At 38.7% G+C, this 20,295-nt stretch overlaps 1 protein-coding gene across 3 annotated transcripts; it reads left to right on the forward strand.

The window, feature by feature from the left end:
* The first annotated feature begins 236 nt into the window (after positions 1–236).
* Positions 237–20,079, forward strand: LOC106607878 (adhesion G protein-coupled receptor F5). Of its 3 annotated transcripts, XM_014205341.2 has the most exons (19): positions 238–897; positions 1,037–1,103; positions 4,934–5,037; positions 5,472–5,520; positions 7,294–7,452; positions 8,392–8,556; positions 8,819–8,977; positions 9,122–9,277; positions 10,834–10,869; positions 13,576–13,670; positions 13,975–14,036; positions 14,681–14,793; positions 15,158–15,339; positions 15,500–15,670; positions 15,845–17,191; positions 17,390–17,431; positions 17,535–17,585; positions 18,978–19,035; positions 19,152–20,079. In XM_014205341.2, the coding sequence occupies exons 3-19, from the start codon at positions 4,936–4,938 to the stop codon at positions 19,217–19,219; spliced, it is 3,015 nt and encodes a 1,004-aa protein (XP_014060816.1). In that variant the 5' UTR covers positions 238–897; positions 1,037–1,103; positions 4,934–4,935; the 3' UTR covers positions 19,220–20,079. The 3 variants fall into 3 exon arrangements, with proteins under 3 accessions (XP_014060817.1, XP_014060816.1, XP_014060815.1); XM_014205340.2 differs by lacking the exon at positions 1,037–1,103; XM_014205342.2 differs by lacking the exons at positions 1,037–1,103; positions 10,834–10,869 and having other exon boundaries at positions 237–897.
* Positions 20,080–20,295: the final 216 nt, after the last annotated feature.

Genomic DNA, 20,295 nt, shown 5'->3' on the forward strand with positions numbered 1-20,295 from the left:
TTATAGAGGGTGCAACAGGTTAGCACCTCAGAAGTAAATGTAATTTGTCTTTTCATAGCCAAGCATTCAGAGGTCAAGACAGTTGTGGTGGAGAGGGAGAGGGAGATAAAAGGTCAAAACAGCAAGTTAGCACGTCCGGTGAACAGGTCAGGGTTCCATAGCAGCACATCCAATAGTATAGACTGATCCTAGCCCCGTGGCACATAGACTATTGCAACAGAGATACTGGAGACTGAGACAGGGTAGACAGGAAGATCACTTCAGTGACTCAACCCACTCAAGTTGTGTATAGCGAAAAATCTTGGCACAACGTGATGCACCCCTCCCAGGGACGACATGGGAGACAACTAGAAACCCAGTGACTCAGCTTCCAAAATAGGATCAGAGGCATAGAATCCCAGTGAAGAGAGGGGAGTCGGCCAGGCAGAGACAGCAAGGGTTGTTCGTCACTCCAGTGCCTTGTCTTTCACCTTTGCACCTAAGGGCCAGACTACACTCAATCATTGGACCTACTAAAGAGTTCAGTCTTCAGTAAAGGCTTAAAGGTTGAGACCGAGTCTGCATCTCTCACATGGATTGGCAGACCATTCAACAAAAATGTTGCTCTATAGGAGAAAGCCCTTCCTCCAGCTGTTTGCTTTGAAATTCTTGGAAGAATAAGTCCTGCGTCTTGTGACCATAATGTATGTGTAGGTATGTACTGCAGGACCAAATCAGAGAGAGAGAGTTAGGAGCAAGTCCATGTAATGCATTGTTTAGCAGGTAAACCTTGAAATCAGCCCTAGCCTTAACAGGAATCCAGTGTAGAGAGGCTAGCACTGGAATAATATGACCACATTTTTGGATTCTAATCAAGATTCTGACTCAACTATACTCTCACAGTTCAAGGACAAGGAGGTGAGTGCCTTTATTATATTTAATCAAATGTTTTGATGTGAAATGTGGAAAGGAAAAGGGAAATATCTAGTCAGTTGTACAACTGAATGCATTCAACTGAAATGTCTTTTCCGCATATAACCCAACCCTTCTGAATCAGAGTACAGTGGCAAATTGGCGAGACACAGAAACATTTTTGCCCTTCCTTGAGTAGTCAATATAGAGAGGTAAGGTAATAATTGTACTTTTCACATTTTATATTGAAATATGTAAATAATTTAAATGAGTTCATTTTTAAGTATAACCTTTCACAGGGTTCAGGTATAAATAGAAATGTAATATTTGTTCAAGGTTTAACAATGTCAATACAGAAGAGTAAATGAAGGATTCTTAGATAACATATGATGCTTGTGACACTGTCACAATTATTAAAATAAGTAATCTTTCTCATCTCTTATGTACATACAGTTCAAGTCAGAAGTTTACATACACCTTAACCAAATACATTTAAACTCAGTTTTTCACAATTCCTGACGTTTAATCCAGGTAAATTTTCCCTGTTTTAGGTCAGTTAGGATATCCACTTTATTTTAAGAATGTGAAATGTCAGAATAATAGTAGAGAGAATGATTTGTTTCAGCTTTAATTTCTTTCATCACATTCCCAGTGGGTCAGAAGTTTGCATACACTTAATTAGTATTTGGTAGCATTGCCTTTACATTTTTTAACTTGGGTCAAACATTTTGGGTAGCCTTCCACAAGCTTACCACAATAAGTTGGGTGAATTCTGGCCCATTTCTCCTGACAGAGCAGGTGTAATTGAGTCAGGTTTGTAGGCCTTCTTGCTCGAACACATTTTTTCAGTTCTGCCCACAAATTTTCTATAGGATTGAGGTCAGGGCTTTGTGATGGCCATTCCAATACCTTGACTTTGTTGTCCTTAAGCCATTTTGCCACAACTTTGGAAGTATGCTTTGGGGTCACTGTCCATTTGGAAGACCCATTTGCAGTCAGGAAGCTTTAACTTCCTGCCTGATGTCTTGAGATGTTGCTTCAATATATCCACATAATTTTCCTACCTCATGATGCCATCTATTTTGTGAAGTGCAGCAGTCCCTCCTGCATCAAAGCACCCCCACAACATGATGCTGCTACGCCCGTGATTCACGGTTGTGATGGTGTTCTTCGGCTTGCAAGCCTCCCCCTTTTTCCTCCAAACATAACGATGGTCATTATGGCCAACAGTTCTATTTTTGTTTCATCAGACCAGAGGACATTTCTCCAAAACGACGATCTTTGTCCCCATGTGCAGTTGCACAACGTAGTCTGGCTTTTTTATGGCGGTTTTGGAGCAGTGGCTTCTTCTTTGCTGGGCGGCCTTTCAGGTTATGTCGATATAGGAGTTGTTTTACTGTGGATATAGATACTTTTGTACCGGTTTCCTCCAGCATTTTTACAAGGTCTTTGCTGTTGTTCTGGGATTGTGTCACGGTTGTCGTAGGAAGGACCAGACCAAAGTGCAGCATGTGTGTCGTTCCACATTTTATTTTCACTGTGAAACTATGAAATGCGTACAAAATAAACTGACTGAACAAAAACAACAAACTGTGACTTAGAGTTAATGTTGAGCTAGCGGAACGCCTCGCCAATATCCAATGGAAGAGCGTGGCGCGAAATACAAAAACCTCAAAAATGCAATAATTTCAATTTTTCAAACATACGACTGTTTTACACCATTTTAAAGACTCTCGTTAATCTAACAACATTGTCCGATTTCAAAAAGGCTTTACAGCGAAAGCAAAACATTAGATTATGTTAGGAGAGTACATAGTCACGCAGCCATTTTCCAAGCAAGCATATATGTCACAAAAACCCAAAACACAGCTAAATGAAGCACTAACCTTTGATGATCTTCATCAGATGACACTCCTAGGACATTATGTTATACAATACATGCATGTTCAATCAAGTTCATATAAAAAAACAGCTTTTTACATTGGCGTATGATGTTCAGAAAATGTATTCCCACCGAAAACTTCCGGTGAATGTGCACATCAATTTACTAAATTACTCATCATAAATGTTGACAAAATACATAACAATTATTTTAAGAATTATAGATACAGAACTCCTTTATGCAATCGCTATGTCAGATTTTAAGATAGCTTTTCGGCGAAAGCACATTTAGCAATATTCTGAGTACATAGCTCAGCCATCAGGGCTAGCTATTTTGACACCCACCAAGTTCGGCACACTAAACTCAGAATTACTATTAGAAAAATTGTATTACCTTTGCTGACCTTCGTCAGAATGCACTCCCAGGATGGCTACTTCCACAACAAATGTTGTTTTTGTTCCAAATAATCCATAGTTATGTCTAAATACCTCCGTTTTGTTCAAGCGTTCAGGTCACTATCCAAAGGGTAACACGCGAGCGCATATCGAGACCATTTAAAAAAAAAAATCCATTACCGTACTTAGAAGCATGTCAAACGCTGTTTAAAATACATTTTTATGGTATTTTTCTCGTAAAATAGCGATAATATTCCAACCGGACAATAGTGTATTCATTCAAAGAGGAAAAGAAAAAACTCCGTGCTCACGTGAATGCGCATATCCAATCTCTTAGTCACCAGGCAGACCACTGACAAACTGAGCTCCTATACTCTGCCCAGAGACAGAAGACGCCTCAATCTGCTTTCTGAAGGCTTTAGAGAGCCAATGGAAGCCTTAGAAAGTGCTACGTAACCCCACAGATGCTGTAGTTTTGATAGAGAATCAAAAGAAGAACTACAAATTCTCAGACAGGCCACTTCCTGCTTGGATACCTCAGGTTTTTGCCTGCCATATGAGTTCTGTTATACTCACAGACACCATTCAAACAGTTTGAGAAACTTTAGAGTGTTTTCTATCCAAATCTACTAATAATATGCATATTCTCATTTCTGGAAAGGGTAGTAACCAGTTTAAATCGGGTACGTTTTTTCATCCGGCCGTGAAAATACTGCCCCCTATCCCAAACAGGTTACGTGCACGTACTCCAAATCAATCTCCCACAAACCCAGGTGGGAAAAACACCTACTTAAGTATGATCTCCAATTAGAGACAACGATGACCAGCTGCCTCTAATTGGAGATCATCCCAAACAAAACCCAACATATAAATACAAAACTAGAACATAACATAGAAAAATTAAACTAGAAAACCCCCGTTGCGCCATGACCTACTCTACCATAGAAAATAACAGCTTTCTATGGTCAGAACGTGACAGATTGATTTGCACCAAAGTACGTTAATCTCTAGGAGACAGAAAGCGTCTCGTTCCTGAGCGGTATGACGGCTGCCTGGTCTTATCATGTTTATACTTGCGTACTATTGTTTGTACAGATGAACGTGGAACCTTCAGGCGTTTGGAAATTTCTCCCAAGGATGAACCAGACTTGTGGAGGTCTACAATTTTTTTCTGAGGTCTTGGCTGATTTCTTTTGATTTTCCCATGATGTCAAGCATAGCGGCACTGAGTTTGAAGGTAGGCCTTGAAATACATCCACAGGTACACCTCCAATTGACTCAAATGATGTCAATTAGCCTAACAGAAACTTCTAAAGCCATGACATCATTTTCTGGAATTTTCCAAGCTGTTTAAAGGCACGGTCAACTTAGTGTATGTAAACTTCTGACCCACTGGAATTGTGATACAGTGAATTGGAAGTGAAATAATCTGTCTGTAAACAATTGTTGGAAAAATGACTTGTCATGCACAATGAAGATGTCCTAACTGACTTGCCAAAACTATAGTTTGTTAACAAGACGTTTGTGGAGTGGTTGAAAAATGAGTTAATGAATATTATGTAAAATAATCAAGAAAAGATCCCATAAATACCTCAGCTGTCACCATAATTGGTGCGTATTTAGTTGTGTTTTATTGTATAATGTTTTTGCAACAATGCTACCTCACAATCTGCACACCATATGGTATTCCGTTGGGTGAAAAAAATCTAAAATGTGTAATATTGAGAGTATGATGTTTTGTATATCTTATGCTATATTCATACAGCTATGGCCTCACCAAAGACAGTTTGGTACTTTAGTGTCCTCTTGGTACTTTGCTGTAGTCTGGAAAAACAAGATTGCTTGGAAACTCCAAATGTAACATCAGAGGTAAGAGGCCAGTAAATAAACTTCACAAACTTCACAAATTGTTCACAAGGTGATATTTAGCAATGTCAGAGAAATATAATATTGTTTGAGCTACATATCTTTAGGTGTATCACTATTAATATAATATGTTTCAAAACAGATTTGTTTGTTCGTTCCATTGGTGCAATTACAGCAGGAATACATTATAATTACACAAACAGCACAGTTGTGTAACTGTATCCATATTGTAATAACACTGCACATCCCTGTGTATCTACCATGCTAATACATAGCTCGCAGTTGTAAATGAGAACTTGTTCGCAACTGGCCTACCTGGTTAAAAAAAAAGGTGAAATAAAAAAATATAGGGGGACTTTTCTGAGTGTAAAAACACATACTTCATTTTACGCAATGATACAAATCAATGGTTTTTTTATTAAATCTATCCTTTCCAGGAATCACCCACTGATGGATCACAAGTTCCTTCTAGAGAAAAGCTTGAGGGTGAGTCAGCTCAAACCTACATGTCTGCCCCCATAATGTGCTTTTAGACACCTTAGAAAAATGACAAAAAAAATCTTATTTTTTATGTTCACACAAATCTGAAACGAATAAAACATTATTTATCTCACTGCTCTTTGCCATTGGATTTTTCCTGTGTGTAGGATATTTGCTGCGTGCATGTTTTTATTTACAGTACCAGTCAAAAGTTTGGACACACCTACTCATTCAAGGGTTTTTCTTAATGTTTACTATTTTCTGCATTGTAGAATAATAGTGAAGACATCAAACATATGAAATAACAAATATGGAATCAAGTAGTAACCAAAAAACAAATCAATATATATTTTAGATTCCTCAACGTAGCCACCTTTGTCTTGACGACAGCTTTGCAAACTCTTGGCATTCTCTCAACCAGCTTTACCTGGAATGCTTTTCCAACAGTCTTGAAGGAGTTCCCACATATGCGGAGCACTTGTTGGCTGCTTTTCCTTCACTCTGTGGTCCAACTCATCCCAAACCAACGCAATTGGGTTGAGGTCGGGTGATTGTGGAGGCCAGGTCATCTGATGTAGCAATCCACCACTCTCCTTGGTCAAATAGCCCTTACACAGCCTGGAGGTGTGTTGGTTCATTGTCCTATTGAAAACCAAATGATAGTCCCACTAAGCGCAAACCAGATGGATGGCGTATCGCTGCAAAATGCTGTGAAAGCCATGCTGGTTACGTGAGCCTTGATTTTTAATCAATCACGACAGTGTTACCAGCAAAGCACCCCCACACCATGACACCGCCTCCTCCATACTTTACGGTGGGAAATACACATGCTGAGATCATCCGTTCACCTACTCTGCATCTCACATGGACACGATGGTTGAAACCAAAAATCAAAAATTGAGTCATCAGACCAAAGCACAGATTTCCACCGGTCTAATGACCATTGCTTGTGTTTCTTGGCCCAAGCAAGTCTCTTCTTATTGGTGTCCTTTAGTAGTGGTTTCTTTACATCAATTTGATCATGAATGCCTGATTCACACAGCCTCCTCTGAACAGTTGATGTTGAGATGTGTCTGTTGAACTCTGAAGCATTTATTTGGGCTGCAATCTGACTTGCATTTAACTCTAATGAACATATCCTCTGCAGCAGAGGTAACTCTGGGTCTTCGTTTCCTGTGGCTGTCCTCATTAGAGCCAGTTTCATCATTGCGCTTGATGGTTTTTTTGACTACACGTGAAGAAACTTTAAGTCCTTCAGATTTTCCAGATTGACTGACCTTCATGTCTTAAAGGAATGATGGACTGTCGTTTCTCTTTGTTAATTTGAGCTGTTCTTGCCATAATATGGACTTGGTCTTTTACCAAATAGGGCTGTCTTCTGTATACCAACCCTACCTTGTCACATCTGATTGGCTCAAATGCATTAAGAAGGAAAGAAATTACACAAATTAACTTAACAAGGCACACCTGTTCATTTAAATGCATTCCAGGTGACTACCTCATGAAGCTTTATGAAAGAATGCCAAGAGTTTGCAGAGGCAAAGGGTGGCTACTTTGAAAAATCTCAAATATAAAATGTTTTGGTTACTACTTGATTCCATGTGTTATTTCATATGTTTGATATCTTCACTACTTTTGTACAATGCAGAAAAGTGTAAAAACAAAGAAAACCTCTGGAATGAGTAGGTGGTTCCAAACTTTTGACTGGTACTGTATGAATATTTATTTTTATGGTGCACAAGAATTGCACCATAAAGATCTCTTGAATTGTTTTCACAGGGACAGCAACCCTCTATGAGAAAGTTGGTGTAGTTCAGTTGGACATCTATAATATTCCACTTGAAGTCATAGACTACCAAAAGTCCCATGTGAAAAATGTAACCTACCCCATCCTGATCTCCAATGAGTTATTTGTAACAGACATAAACATTACTACTGGTAAGAGTTTCCATTGTTCTTTTTCTTTTTATTTTATTTTATAAAAGGTTCAAGACCTACAAGGCTCATGTGTTAGTGTTACGAATCCCTTTGGCCCAGCAGTCTAGGGGGGATGGATACGAGACCCGTAACAAATCATGCAAATTATAATAGTGATAAAGAACAGTGAGAACCAAAAACCACAGACAACTGAAATCTACCGTCAAACTCAAAAGGTTTATTTTAAACACACGGTAAAGGGGTGTGAGAAAAGGGGCTGAGCTGGACCCAAGCAAAGAAACAATAATCAAAAACACCCCTAAGCTAGACTAGCCTATTTCCACAACAGTTAGCTAACTAACCAAAAATACAGTGGGTGGTCCACCCAGTTCTAACTAGGGTACTTAGACAAAGTATTCCTACGGGTAATGTATGCCCAATGGACAACTTGTCGTAGTACCCCCTTTTCCCACCAAACAAACAGTCAACACTTTAACAAAATATTACTCACAGGTGGGATGGACAAAGTGACATGTAGTTGCAAAACAAAATAGATCAATACAGAGATGTAGAGCTAGGAATACAGAGATGTAGAACTAGGGATAGAGCGATTGAAAGAATGAACACAAAGATTGATCTCAGAGTGAGAATGAGCTAGAGAGAGAGCAACTGACTGGGGTTTTTAAACCAAGGGAAAGGGGCTGTGATTGGTTGAGGGAAAAGGAACAGGTGTCTTCTGATTGGGGACTGATTGATGACTGATTGGGGGGGAATTGATGATGGTCACCTGTGAGGGGAGAAGGAGAGAAAATAAATACAAATACAGGATACACACTACCTGTATCCGTAACAGTTAGTAAATCGTGTATTTAAAAAACTAACCTGGACGTTGTTGGTATCAGAAGAAAACGTTGTATCTCCATGTTGAGGATGTTCAATCCACTTCCCCTCCATTCACAGAATGCTCCTCAGGCTCCACTGGATTCAGCTGCAGATGTGAGGACCAGTATAGTTGTTCATGTGATCACTGTTCCTCCTATGGGTCCTGTGATGAGATCGTTAGCGAAATATGTGGATGTCTCAAGGACTATCATTCTGAAGTAATGTTCTGTCGGCCAATCACAAGTAACTATTTGATTCTCACTTCCACTTGGTGTTTGACATTGTACCTGTTGTTGTAGTTGTATGTAATTGTTTTTTGCAACGTCTCCCAGCTGCATAGTTCTTTTTGGTGACACGTCTTTTACCTAATCCCAACTAATCTTACTGCTTGTCCAAGTGCAACTACTACAGCAGATATTCCAAGAAGTTACTCAAGTAATAGATTCCATTTACTGAAAATAATAGACATGCTTGTCATGATTTATTTAATTGTAATTTTCCATAGAGCCATCAACCATTTACGGCAGAATCATTGAAATTGAGTTGGACATGCCAAATATTTCAGCTACATTGATAGATGTACTTAGGGCCAGTGTGAATGACCTGACCTACCCTGTCCTGATCTCCAATGTGTTAAATGTAACGGACGTGAACTTCACTACTGGTAAGAGATTTCTGTTGCTGATGCTCATTTGAGTTTTAATTCCTTGTGCATTTTAAAATATATTCAAGAACTGATTCAGATATTTTCAAATAGTTGGTCTCACAGATGATGATGATGTTCAATCCACTCTCCTTTCATTCACAGCATGCTACCCAAACAGCACATGCAGATGTGAGGATCAGTATGGTTGGTCATGTGACCAGTGTCTCTCTTATGGGTCCTGTGACAACATTACTGATGACTCCTGTGGATGTATCAAAGCCATTCCTCCTTATGGACCGTTTTGTCAGCCAATCACAAGTAACTGTTTCCTTACCACCTCCACTGTGCTAGTTTAACCTCTCTGGGAATTGTGGGACGCTAGCGTCCCACCCGCGGGACACACTATTCAACAGCCAGCTAGTGAAATAGCAGGGCGCCAAATTCAAAACCACAAAAGTCTCCTAATTCAAATTTCTCAAACATACAACTATTTTACACCATTTTAAAGATGAACTTCTCGTTAATCCAACCACATTGTCCGATTTCAAAAAGGCTTTATGGCGAAAGCATAGCATTAGATTATGTTAGGACAGCTCCGAGACAAGAAAAACCACACAGCCATCTTCCAAGCAAGGAGAGGCGTCACAAAAAACAGAAAAACAGCTAAAATTAATCACTAACCTTTGATGATCTTCATCAGATGGCACTCATAGGACTTCATGTTACACAATACATGTATGTTTTGCTCGATAAAGTTCATATTTAAATCCAAAAAAAACATTTTACATTGGCGTGTAATGTTCAGAAATGTTTTGCCTCCCAAAACATGATGAGCACATCATTTTACAGAAATACTCATCATAAACGTTGATAAAATATTAAACTGTTAGTCAAAGAATTATAGATACACTTCTCCTTAATGCAACCGCTGTGTCAGATTTCAATAAAACTTTACAGCGAAAGCACACTTTGCAATATTCTGAGTACAGCGCTCAGAGACGAAATCAAACCCGCCATTTTGTGGAGTCAACAAAATTCAGAAATAATATTATAAATATTCACTTACCTTTGATGATCTTTGTCGGAATGCACTCCCAGGAATCCCAGTTCCCCAATAAATGTTCATTTGTTTCGATAAAGTCCATATATATGTCCAAATACCTCCTTTTTGTTCGCGCGTTTGGTAGTACTGTGCACTGTGCTCGCGCAGTTAAGTTCAGACGAAAAGTCAAAAAAGTTATATTACAGACGATGTATAGAATGTCAAACAATGTATAGAATCAATCTTTAGGATGTTTTTATCATAAATCTTCCATAATATTCCAACCGGACGATTCCTTTGTCTTCAAAAAAGAAAAGGAACACAGCTAACTCTCACGGGATCGTGCGCCACTGAGCTCATGTCATTTTCTCAGTCACCTGATTCCAATGGCTCTTATTCTCTCCCCATTCACAGTAGAAGCATAAAACAACGTTCTAAAGACTGTTGACATCTAGTGGAAGCCTTAGGAAGTGCAAAATGAACCCTAAGTCACTGTATACTGGATAGGGAATCACTTGAAAAACTACAAACCTCAGATTTCCACACTTCATGGTTGGATTCTTCTCAGGTTTTTGCCAGCCAAATGAGTTCTGTTATACTCACAGACATCATTCAAACAGTTTTAGAAACGTCAGAGTGTTTTCTATCCAAATCTACTGATAATATGCATATCCTACCTTCTGGGCCCGAGTAGCAGGCAGTTTAATTTGGGCACGTCATTCATCTGAATTTCCGAGTACTGCCCCCTGTCACTAAAAAGTGAATCAATGTTTATGAATTCATTCATCAATGTTTACACTCAAAGCTTACCCCTATCTCATTTACCACATAGATCTGACGGCTTGTCCAACACCATCTCCAACACCAGGTATGACACAGTTACTAATGACTATTTAATTAACAACAGTGTTATTGTACTAATTAGAGTCTTAGTAAGATCAACTTGCCATGGTGTTATCCATTGTTGTATATTTACTTGAGGCCTACAGCTGTAAGACAAAAAGCTGTGAAACAGGTAACCTCTTACATCTAGACGTTCCGCTAGCGGAACACCTGCTCCAATATCCAATGATAGGCGTGGCGCGAATTACAAATTCCTCAAAAATACAAAAACTTCAATTTTTCAAACATATGACTATTTCACAGCATTTTAAAGACAAGACTCTCCTTTATCTAACCACACTGTCCGATTTCAAAAAGGCTTTACAGCGAAAGCAAAACATTAGATTATGTCAGCAGAGTACCCAGCCAGAAATAATCAGACACCCATTTTTCAAGCTAGCATATAATGTCACAAAAACCCAGAAGACAGCTAAATGCAGCACTAACCTTTGATGATCTTCATCAGATGACACACCTAGGACATTATGTTATACAATACATGCATGTTTTGTTCAATCAAGTTCATATTTATATCAAAAAACAGCTTTTTACATTAGAATGTGACGTTCAGAACTAGCATACCCCCGCAAACTTCCGGGGAATTTACTAACAATTTACTAAATTACTCACGATAAACGTTCACAAAAAGCATAACAATTATTTTAAGAATTATAGATACAGAACTCCTCTATGCACTCGATATGTCCGATTTTAAAATAGCTTTTTGGTGAAAGCACATTTTGCAATATTCTAAGTACATAGCCCAGCCATCACGGGCTAGCTATTTAGACACCCGGCAAGTTTAGCCTTCACCAAAATCAGATTTACTATTACAAAAGTTTGATTACCTTTTGTTGTCTTCGTCAGAATGCACTCCCAGGACTGCTACTTCAATAACAAATGTTGGTTTGGTCCAAAATAATCCATCGTTATATCCAAATAGCGGCGTTTTGTTCGTGCGTTCCAGAAACTATCCGAAATGGTAAATCAGGGTCGTGCGCATGGCGCAATTCGTGACAAAAAAATTCTAAATATTCCATTACCGTACTTCGAAGCATGTCAACTGCTGGTTAAAAACAATTGTTATGCAATTTATCTCGTAAAAAAGCGATAATATTCCGACCGGGAATCTCCTTTTCGGTAAAAAGAGGAAAAATCACAAAGACGGGGGCGGCCAGTGCACGCGCCTAAGCCCACAGTCCCTTGATCGGCCACTTGAGAAAGGCGATAATGTGTTTCAGCCTGGGGCTGGAATGACGACATTCAGGTTTTTCCCGGGCTCTGAGAGCCTATTGGAGCCGTGGGAAGTGTCACGTTACCGCAGAGATCCTTTGTAATTGAATGAGATGTCAAAGAAAGACAATAAATGGTCAGACAGGCCACTTCCTGTAAAGGAATCTCTCAGGTTTTGACCTGCCATTTGAGTTCTGTTATACTCACAGACACTATTCAAACAGTTTTAGAAACTTTGGAGTGTTTTCTATCCAAAGCCAATAATTATATGCATATTCTAGTTACTGGGCAGGAGTAGTAACCAGATTAAATCGGGTACGTTTTTTATCCAGCCGTGAAAATACTGCCCCCTAGCCATAACAGGTTAAAGAACCAGCCATCATCATAATCATCTCACATTTCTCTACGTCCACAGCTTTTCCAGCAGAGGAGGAAACAAGTACTGGTTTTACACAATAATCTATGTATTTCAAATATATGTAACAGTGTCAAAAATCCACTGACCTGTTCAGATGTGATTTTGTTTGGGATATCTTTTTTTAACCTTTATTTAACTATGCAAGTCAGTTAAGAACAAATTCTTATTTTCAATGACGGCCTAGGAACAGTGGGTTAACTGCCTTGTTCAGGGGTAGAACAACAGATTTTTACCTTGTCAGCTCGGGGATTCAATCTCGCTACCTTTCTGTTACTAGTCCAACGCTCTAACCACTAGGCTACCTAACCACTAGGCTATCTCAGAGTATTACACAATGAACAAATGATGGTTAGTGTATGGAAAGTAATTTACATCTTCAAAAATAGATTCTCTGTTGGTTAATTAAATATATTTAAAAGTCCATAACAAATAACTTGAGCACTCCAACTCCTACCGTAACAAGTAAGTTCCTTATTCCATGTAGTTACGGTACATAACTACTCTGTTAATCAAAATGGAATCATTCAATGATACACAGCAATGTCAGTAAAGTAAATACTTTTACGCATTAGTGCCAACAACAAAACAGTCCACAGCAAGTTCAACCTCTCCAACAACTCCCTCCAGTATGACATCAAGTATACAAATCTGTCATTTCATTTCATTGGTCCTACAATATTTCCTTGTTACATTGTTGAATGAAGTTGGGCATCACCAATATTCCAGTAACACCAATGTGTTAAATATAATGTTTTTCTGTTCCACTGTACCTCTGTGCCAACAGAAAAACAGTCCACAGAAAGTTCAACAACTCCAACGACACCCTCCTTAATTTTACCTATTTCCTTGGTACATGTTTGAAAGAAGTTGGACATCGCCAAAAAAACAGTTACACTAATGTCTTCATTAAATTGTTTTTCTGTTCCACTGTGCCCTAGTACCAACAACAACAAAAACTGTCAAAAGCAACCTCAGTTATACAAATGTGTAATTACAATTTTAACTTCCGCATTTTTATATTTTGTTCTGTTTTTGTTTTAGAAAACACACTGAACCTACAATTTACTATGGATATCACCTTTGACTCTAACTTCAATGATGAAAATAATGCAATGTTCAAAGATATTGATCAAACTGTGAGTATACTATATTCCCTCATCCTTATCACAATGTCCATGTGCTGTAATGTAAAGTGTCAACCTGGACTCAGGGGTAGATGTAACATAGTTAACGTAAATCGGTCTCACTCCATTTAGTATAATAGGTTACATTTCGTATGGTATGTATTAATTTGTGGATGTCCATTGTTCATTTCGCATGATATGTGACTTAGTTTGATATGTGACAAATTGCAATTTGTGCAGTATGTTCATTTCATGTCCTTTTCAATACTTTATTTTAAATCACTTTGATCAATAATCATTTCACTGTCTCACACAGATCAAAGTCATATATAAGAGAAACATGCAAGGCTTCATATCAGCAAAGTTAAATAGCTTAAAGTAAGTTTTGCCCCGGTGTTATTACCTCTATTCAAAATCTTTTACATTTTATGTTATTTCAAGCCTTAATTTCATGTGCTAGTAATTTCAATATTCAAATAGTAAATGTCACCTTAACTTTCTCAACGTTCAGTTTAATGTATAATTTCAATTCCAGGTGATTTTGAGGGATGTATGGGCCATATAATAGTTGTTGCGGAAATGTAAAGAATTGAACGTTGCTGAAATTCTAACAATTTAAACTGTGGTCCAAAATGTCCAATATAACTAATACATTTCCAGTATATGCCCCAGAGCAGTGGCGGTTCTACCTTGTATGGCTCCCTGGGCGAAACCCCGCTTTCATGATATCATTGACGTGACGTGCAAATGAGCGATAGAAAACCGATCGCGCAAAAGTCACCCATTCTAAAAAGGATTGTGCGGGCGCCCCGTGCCGCCCCCGGCAAGATACCGCCCTGGGCAGCTGCCCATGTTGCCTATACCTAAATCCGCCACTGCCCCAGAGACAAGTTTCCCCTCGAAATGAAAAGGACTTGGGGTTGATGTTATACAATGTATGCATGGGTTTCTTTTGCTAATGTACACATGCATGCTATTCTATTGTGGATATGTTTGCTGATATTTTTTTCTCACATGAATAGGAGGGGAAGTGTTATTGCAGATTTTACTGTTATGACAACAATTGTCAATAATGTGGAAATTGCAAAAGCAAAAGAGGATATTGTCTCAACACTTGGAGAAAAATATAAAATAAGTAAGTGCTTGATTAGGTTAGTATTTGGTGGATTTGGTGGACCAAGTTAGTTATTACTTGTCCTGAAATACATTCAAAAAAGTATTAAGATCAGTTTTAACTGTGGCAGCAGTACATGTCAGTTAATTGTAGATTAATTGTTCATTTTCTTGCTTTTCTGGTGTGCTTCAGAAATATTGTCACAAGAATTTCGCTTAAATTCGCCTTCATGTAATCCCATAATTCATGAAATGTAATCTACAGTTGCAATATCTATAACATTACAATTATAAATATTGTATAAAATATTGTATATTTATATATTTAAGGTATATGTGAAGTAATGTTTTCAAGTCATGATTTCACAAATCCTATTGTTCTCTAGGGTTTACCTGCTTGAATAATACGATCTTTGGCAATGGACAAGTTAATGAGATAGTTGTAGCTGAATGCAAATTGGATGAAGTGGGTCAAAAGATTGCTATTTGTCAAGAAAATGGAAGTTTTTCAGTTCTGGAGAATAACTGTGTCCTAAAAGAAATTGAACACCTGTTTTTATTGTCTCAGGTAATATGTTAACATAAAAACATTTTCACTGGATATAAAATATACTCTATATAAAAATTGTTTAGTAATGATGGTATTTCTTTGTTACAGTACTGTGTATAGCATCAATCTTCTATTCATTTGTATTTTATCTTTCCTTCATCACTTTAAATCCACACAGGCTTTAGTGGGGACTGGTCTTCCAGTCTTTCTGGAAAGACTCCGCAACAGCACTTTTAACCTCCGAGATAGAATAGTTGCATCACCTGCAACTATTTCTACTATTGTAAATATTCTAAAAAATGTTGCAAATGTGTCCCGAAGTACCCCAATAAACAAACCATTGATGAAGGTATGTTGACATCAACAGCATCACTTTAAATCATTTTTAAACACTCCATTCAAAGATATTATAATACTAATTTATTATTACACCCTTAATAGTTGAATTAGAGCACATACAGCATCATTTTTATTAGGATTTCAATAATCCTGTACTAATTCTGACTTCTATCTTGATCTTTAGAATTTCCTGGAAACGGCAGGTGTACTTACTTCTAATGCAGCAAAAGCCTCCTGGGATGTTCTAAACACCAACCTCACCAAAAATGAAAGCTCAGCCTTTCTGGGCACCGTTGAAACAATTTCCAATTTCCTTACCGATGACTTTTTTGACATAGAAACATCAAGGATTATTTTAAACAAAACCACAGTCAACAACTCAGTCAACAACTTATTCAATTTAAACTCATCTGTTCTGATAGACATACCGGCATCTGAAGCTTCCTACAGTTCAATCACCATAATAACATTTGACTCCTTGTATAATGTTTTACCTGCAAGAAAGAGCAGCAGTCTGAACAACAGGGTCAACACTATCAACGGAAAAGTAGTTCTAGTGAAGGTGAATGGCACAATCAAGAATGTGACTTTCAGTTTTGAGGTACTGAACAAGACACTGGCCAATCCTCAGTGTGTTTTCTGGAACTTTGACGGCCTTGGAGGATGGGATGGTAAAGGATGTGAACTGCAGTCTGATAAGAATGACACTGTCACCTGTCACTGTAATCATCTGACCTCCTTCTCCATTTTGATGTCGCCTTCCATTCCAGCTATGTTACGAGTCGCTTTGGATTTGATCACTTACATTGGAGTTGGCATATCAATGGGTTGCTTGGTCGTGTGTCTCATCATTGAGATGTTGGTATGGAATGCTGTGACTGGAAACAACACATCTTACATGCGTCATGTCTCTATAGTGAACATCGCCTTTTCCCTTCTGATTGCTGACATTTGGTTTATTATTGGTGCAGCAATTTCCGAAAATGAAGAAAAAGATCTACTTGCGTGTTCCACAGCAACATTTTTCATCCACTTTTTCTACCTGGCTCTGTTTTTCTGGATGCTGGTCTCAGGCCTTTTGCTGCTCTACTGGACTGTCATGGTTTTCTCTCACATGTCTAAACCAGCAATGTTGGCCATCAGTTTTTCTTTGGGCTATGGAGCTCCCCTCATCATTGCTGTCATAACTATTGCAGTGACAGCTCCAGGGAAACAATACATTAGAGGGAAGGACGGGGTTTGCTGGCTCAACTGGACAGAGTCAATGGCCCTTTGGGCTTTTGTGATCCCTGCCCTGACCATAGTGGTCATCAACCTTTTGATCCTGATTGTGGTTCTGTTCAAAATGCTGAGGAGAGGTGTGGGGGATGTTACCCAGCCAGATGAGAGAAATGCTTTGGTGGTCATCGCCAGGTGTCTGGCCATTCTGACTCCCTTCTTTGGTACTACCTGGGGACTAGGAGTAGGAACCATGACTACACCAAACAATCTAGCAATCCATATTGTGTTTGCAATCTTCAATTCACTACAGGTATTTAGCTCCGTTAAATAACACTAGTAATTAACTGTTCCTCAGTGAAATACAATTGACTTGAGAGATTATTAAAAAACTGCATGAAATTCCCCATGGCATGTTATACTAAGTTAAGATTTCAATTAATGTTTACAATTACATATATACTGTACTTTGGTGTAGTAATTCCATCCTTCACCATGTTATCATTCAAAGGGTTTGTTCATCTTGGTATTTGGAACACTTTTGGACAAAAAGGTATGTTCCAGACACACTTACTGATACCTCTCATATTATGTATTGTAATGTGCTTTGTAATGACAATTCATATATTTGATGAACTCCTTGTCTGTGCTTTCAGATCCGGGAAGCTCTGACAGGAAGGTCACAAGTGTCCTCCAACCGCACAAAGGTAAGGGCTTTTTTCAAACAACATCAATTCAAATCATAGTTTATTTGCCACGTGCGCCGAATACAACAGGTGTAGACCTTACAGTGAAGTGCTTACTTACAGGCTCTAACCAATAGTGCAAAAAAGGTGTTAGGTGAACAATAGGTCGGTAAAGAAATAAAACAACAGTAAAAAGACAGGCTATATACAGTAGCGAGGCTATAAAAGTAGCGAGGCTATATGCAGACACCGGTTAGTCAGGCTGATTGAGGTAGTATGTACATATAGATATGGTTAAAGTGACTATGCATATATGATGAACAGAGAGTAGCAGTAGCGTAAAAGAGGGGTTGGCGGGTGGTGTGTAGGACACGATCCAGATAGCCCGGTTAGCCAATGTGCGGGAGCAATGGTTGGTCGGCCCAATTGAGGTAGTATGTACATGAATGTATAGTTAAAGTGACTATGCATATATGATAAAGAGAGAGTAGCAGCAGCGTAAAAAGAGGGGTTGGGAGGGCACACAATGCAAATAGTCCGGGTAGCCATTTGATTACCTGTTCAGGAGTCTTATGGCTTGGTGGTAAAAACTGTTGAGAAGCCTTTTTGTCCTAGACTTGGCACTCCAGTACCGCTTGCCATGTGGTAGTTGAGAGAACAGTCTATGACTGGGGTGGCTGGGGTCTTTGACAATTTTTAGGGTCTTCCTCTGGTGTAGAGGTCCTGGAGGTCCTGGATGGCAGGCAGCTTAGCCCCAGTGATGTACTGGGCCTTACGCACTACCCTCTGTAGTGCCTTGCGGTCAGAGGCCGAGCAATTGCCATACCAGGCAGTGATGCAAGCAGGATACTCTCGATGTTGCAGCTGTAGAACCTTTTGATGATCTCAGGACCCATGCCAAATCTTTTAACTTTCCTGATGAGGGAATAGGCTTTTTCGTGCCCTCTTCAAGACTGTCTTGGTGTGTTTGGACCATTCTAGTTTGTTGTTGATGTGGACACCAAGGAACCTGAAGCTCTCAACCTGCTCCACTACAGCCCCGTCGATGAGAATGGGGGAGTGCTCGGTCCTCCTTTTCCTGTAGTCCACAATCATCTCCTTAGTCTTGGTTACGTTGAGGGATAGGTTGTTATTCTGGCACCACCCGGCCAGGTCTCTGACCTCCTCCCTGTAGGCTGTCTCGTCGTTGTTGGTGATCAGGCCTACCACTGTAGTGACGTGGCTGCATAATATTGTAGAATTGTTTATAATTGAATATGTTATAAATCTACATTATTTGTTGCTGGCCACAACACTATTGTCTATGCTTACTCATATGACCATTTTATTGTATTTATCACTGTGTTGAACATGTCAGGAAGTTTACTACCTTGAAGCTAGTATTGAAAGTTTTATATTATATTCTCGTTTCAGACCACAAGTGCTGCAACATCGTCAAGTGGTTTGGGATTTTTCCGGATACGGAGGAGAAGTAAGTCTATAGTATAAAGCAATACTCTTAGGCAATTGGGCAGAACTTCACATTAAATTGCCCTTCTACTACTGTATGTAGTGCCATTGTTTGACCTATTGTTTCTACTGTTCCAGACGTTTTCAACGTTTCAGCAGCTCCAACATCCAGCACTACTGGTGCATCAGAGACTTTCAACACTTAACTCTATGCAACAAATGTGATTATTATGAAATAATCTGACAATCAAAAGGCGTTGTCGCACATCATCAGCTGACGCACTAGGTTACAGTAGCTAACACCTTGAGTGTGACCTTGAAGTGACTGCCACTAAGATCTGACCCCAACTCTCAGTGACGTCATTAGCGGTTATGTCTAACACAAAGCGATTCATTCTGAACTATATGGTATTTGAACTTTTTATCGGGATTGTTGAGTATTATATTGAATAAGTTGATTATTGTTTTTTTGTGTGTGGGGGTGTTTAAATAAGAGTATTACTGTGTAAATGGATTAATCAGCTAACATGAAGAATGGAGATTGTTTCAGAAATAACACATTACATTCTCTCTTTGAATAATTCACTGTTCATTTTGTCACAATTTATATTAAGTTTAATTTACATGTAAAAGGTAATATGTTCTGTTGTCTAAGACATTGCACTTTGGATGCTAAAGAATAGTTGTTGATATCATGGTTTAAGTCATTATGTGTGTATGCAAATTCTGAGGGAGACTAAAAAGAGGGCAAAACATCCAAAAGACAACGGCTTTACATTGAGAGGAATGTAAGATAGGCCCTGCACACACTGATGTACAATGCATTTGTCACAACCATTGTGCTACAATGGAGTTTTTCTGTACCAAATTAATAACACGTGTTGAGAAGACACGGCACAGTAAAAACATTTGTGCAGACAAACTCAATTGTATCACTTAAATACAGCTCTATGACCTCACTTAATCCATGATGTATCTCAGTTTGTCTCTTCATGTTGGCTATTATCAATTGACATGTTGCATGCATGCTTTGCTTTTTTATTTAAATAAAATGGGGCAAACAGCAGTCGTTCAGCACATTATCTAATATGTTTTCGCATGATCTTGCATTATCTTAATCATAGACAATTATATCTTGACATCCCAACTGTACACGTGCCTGTAGGGATAAGGTAGTTGACACAATGATGATATAATCATTGTTTCAAGGACTGCACAATGTTAACAAAAGAGCATGCAAAGTAATGGGTCTTTCTTGGTTTCGTTTCACACAGAGCACTTA

The sequence above is a fragment of the Salmo salar genome, chromosome ssa06 (genome assembly GCF_905237065.1).
Source record: "Salmo salar chromosome ssa06, Ssal_v3.1, whole genome shotgun sequence".
NCBI classification, from domain to species: Eukaryota; Metazoa; Chordata; class Actinopteri; order Salmoniformes; family Salmonidae; genus Salmo; species Salmo salar.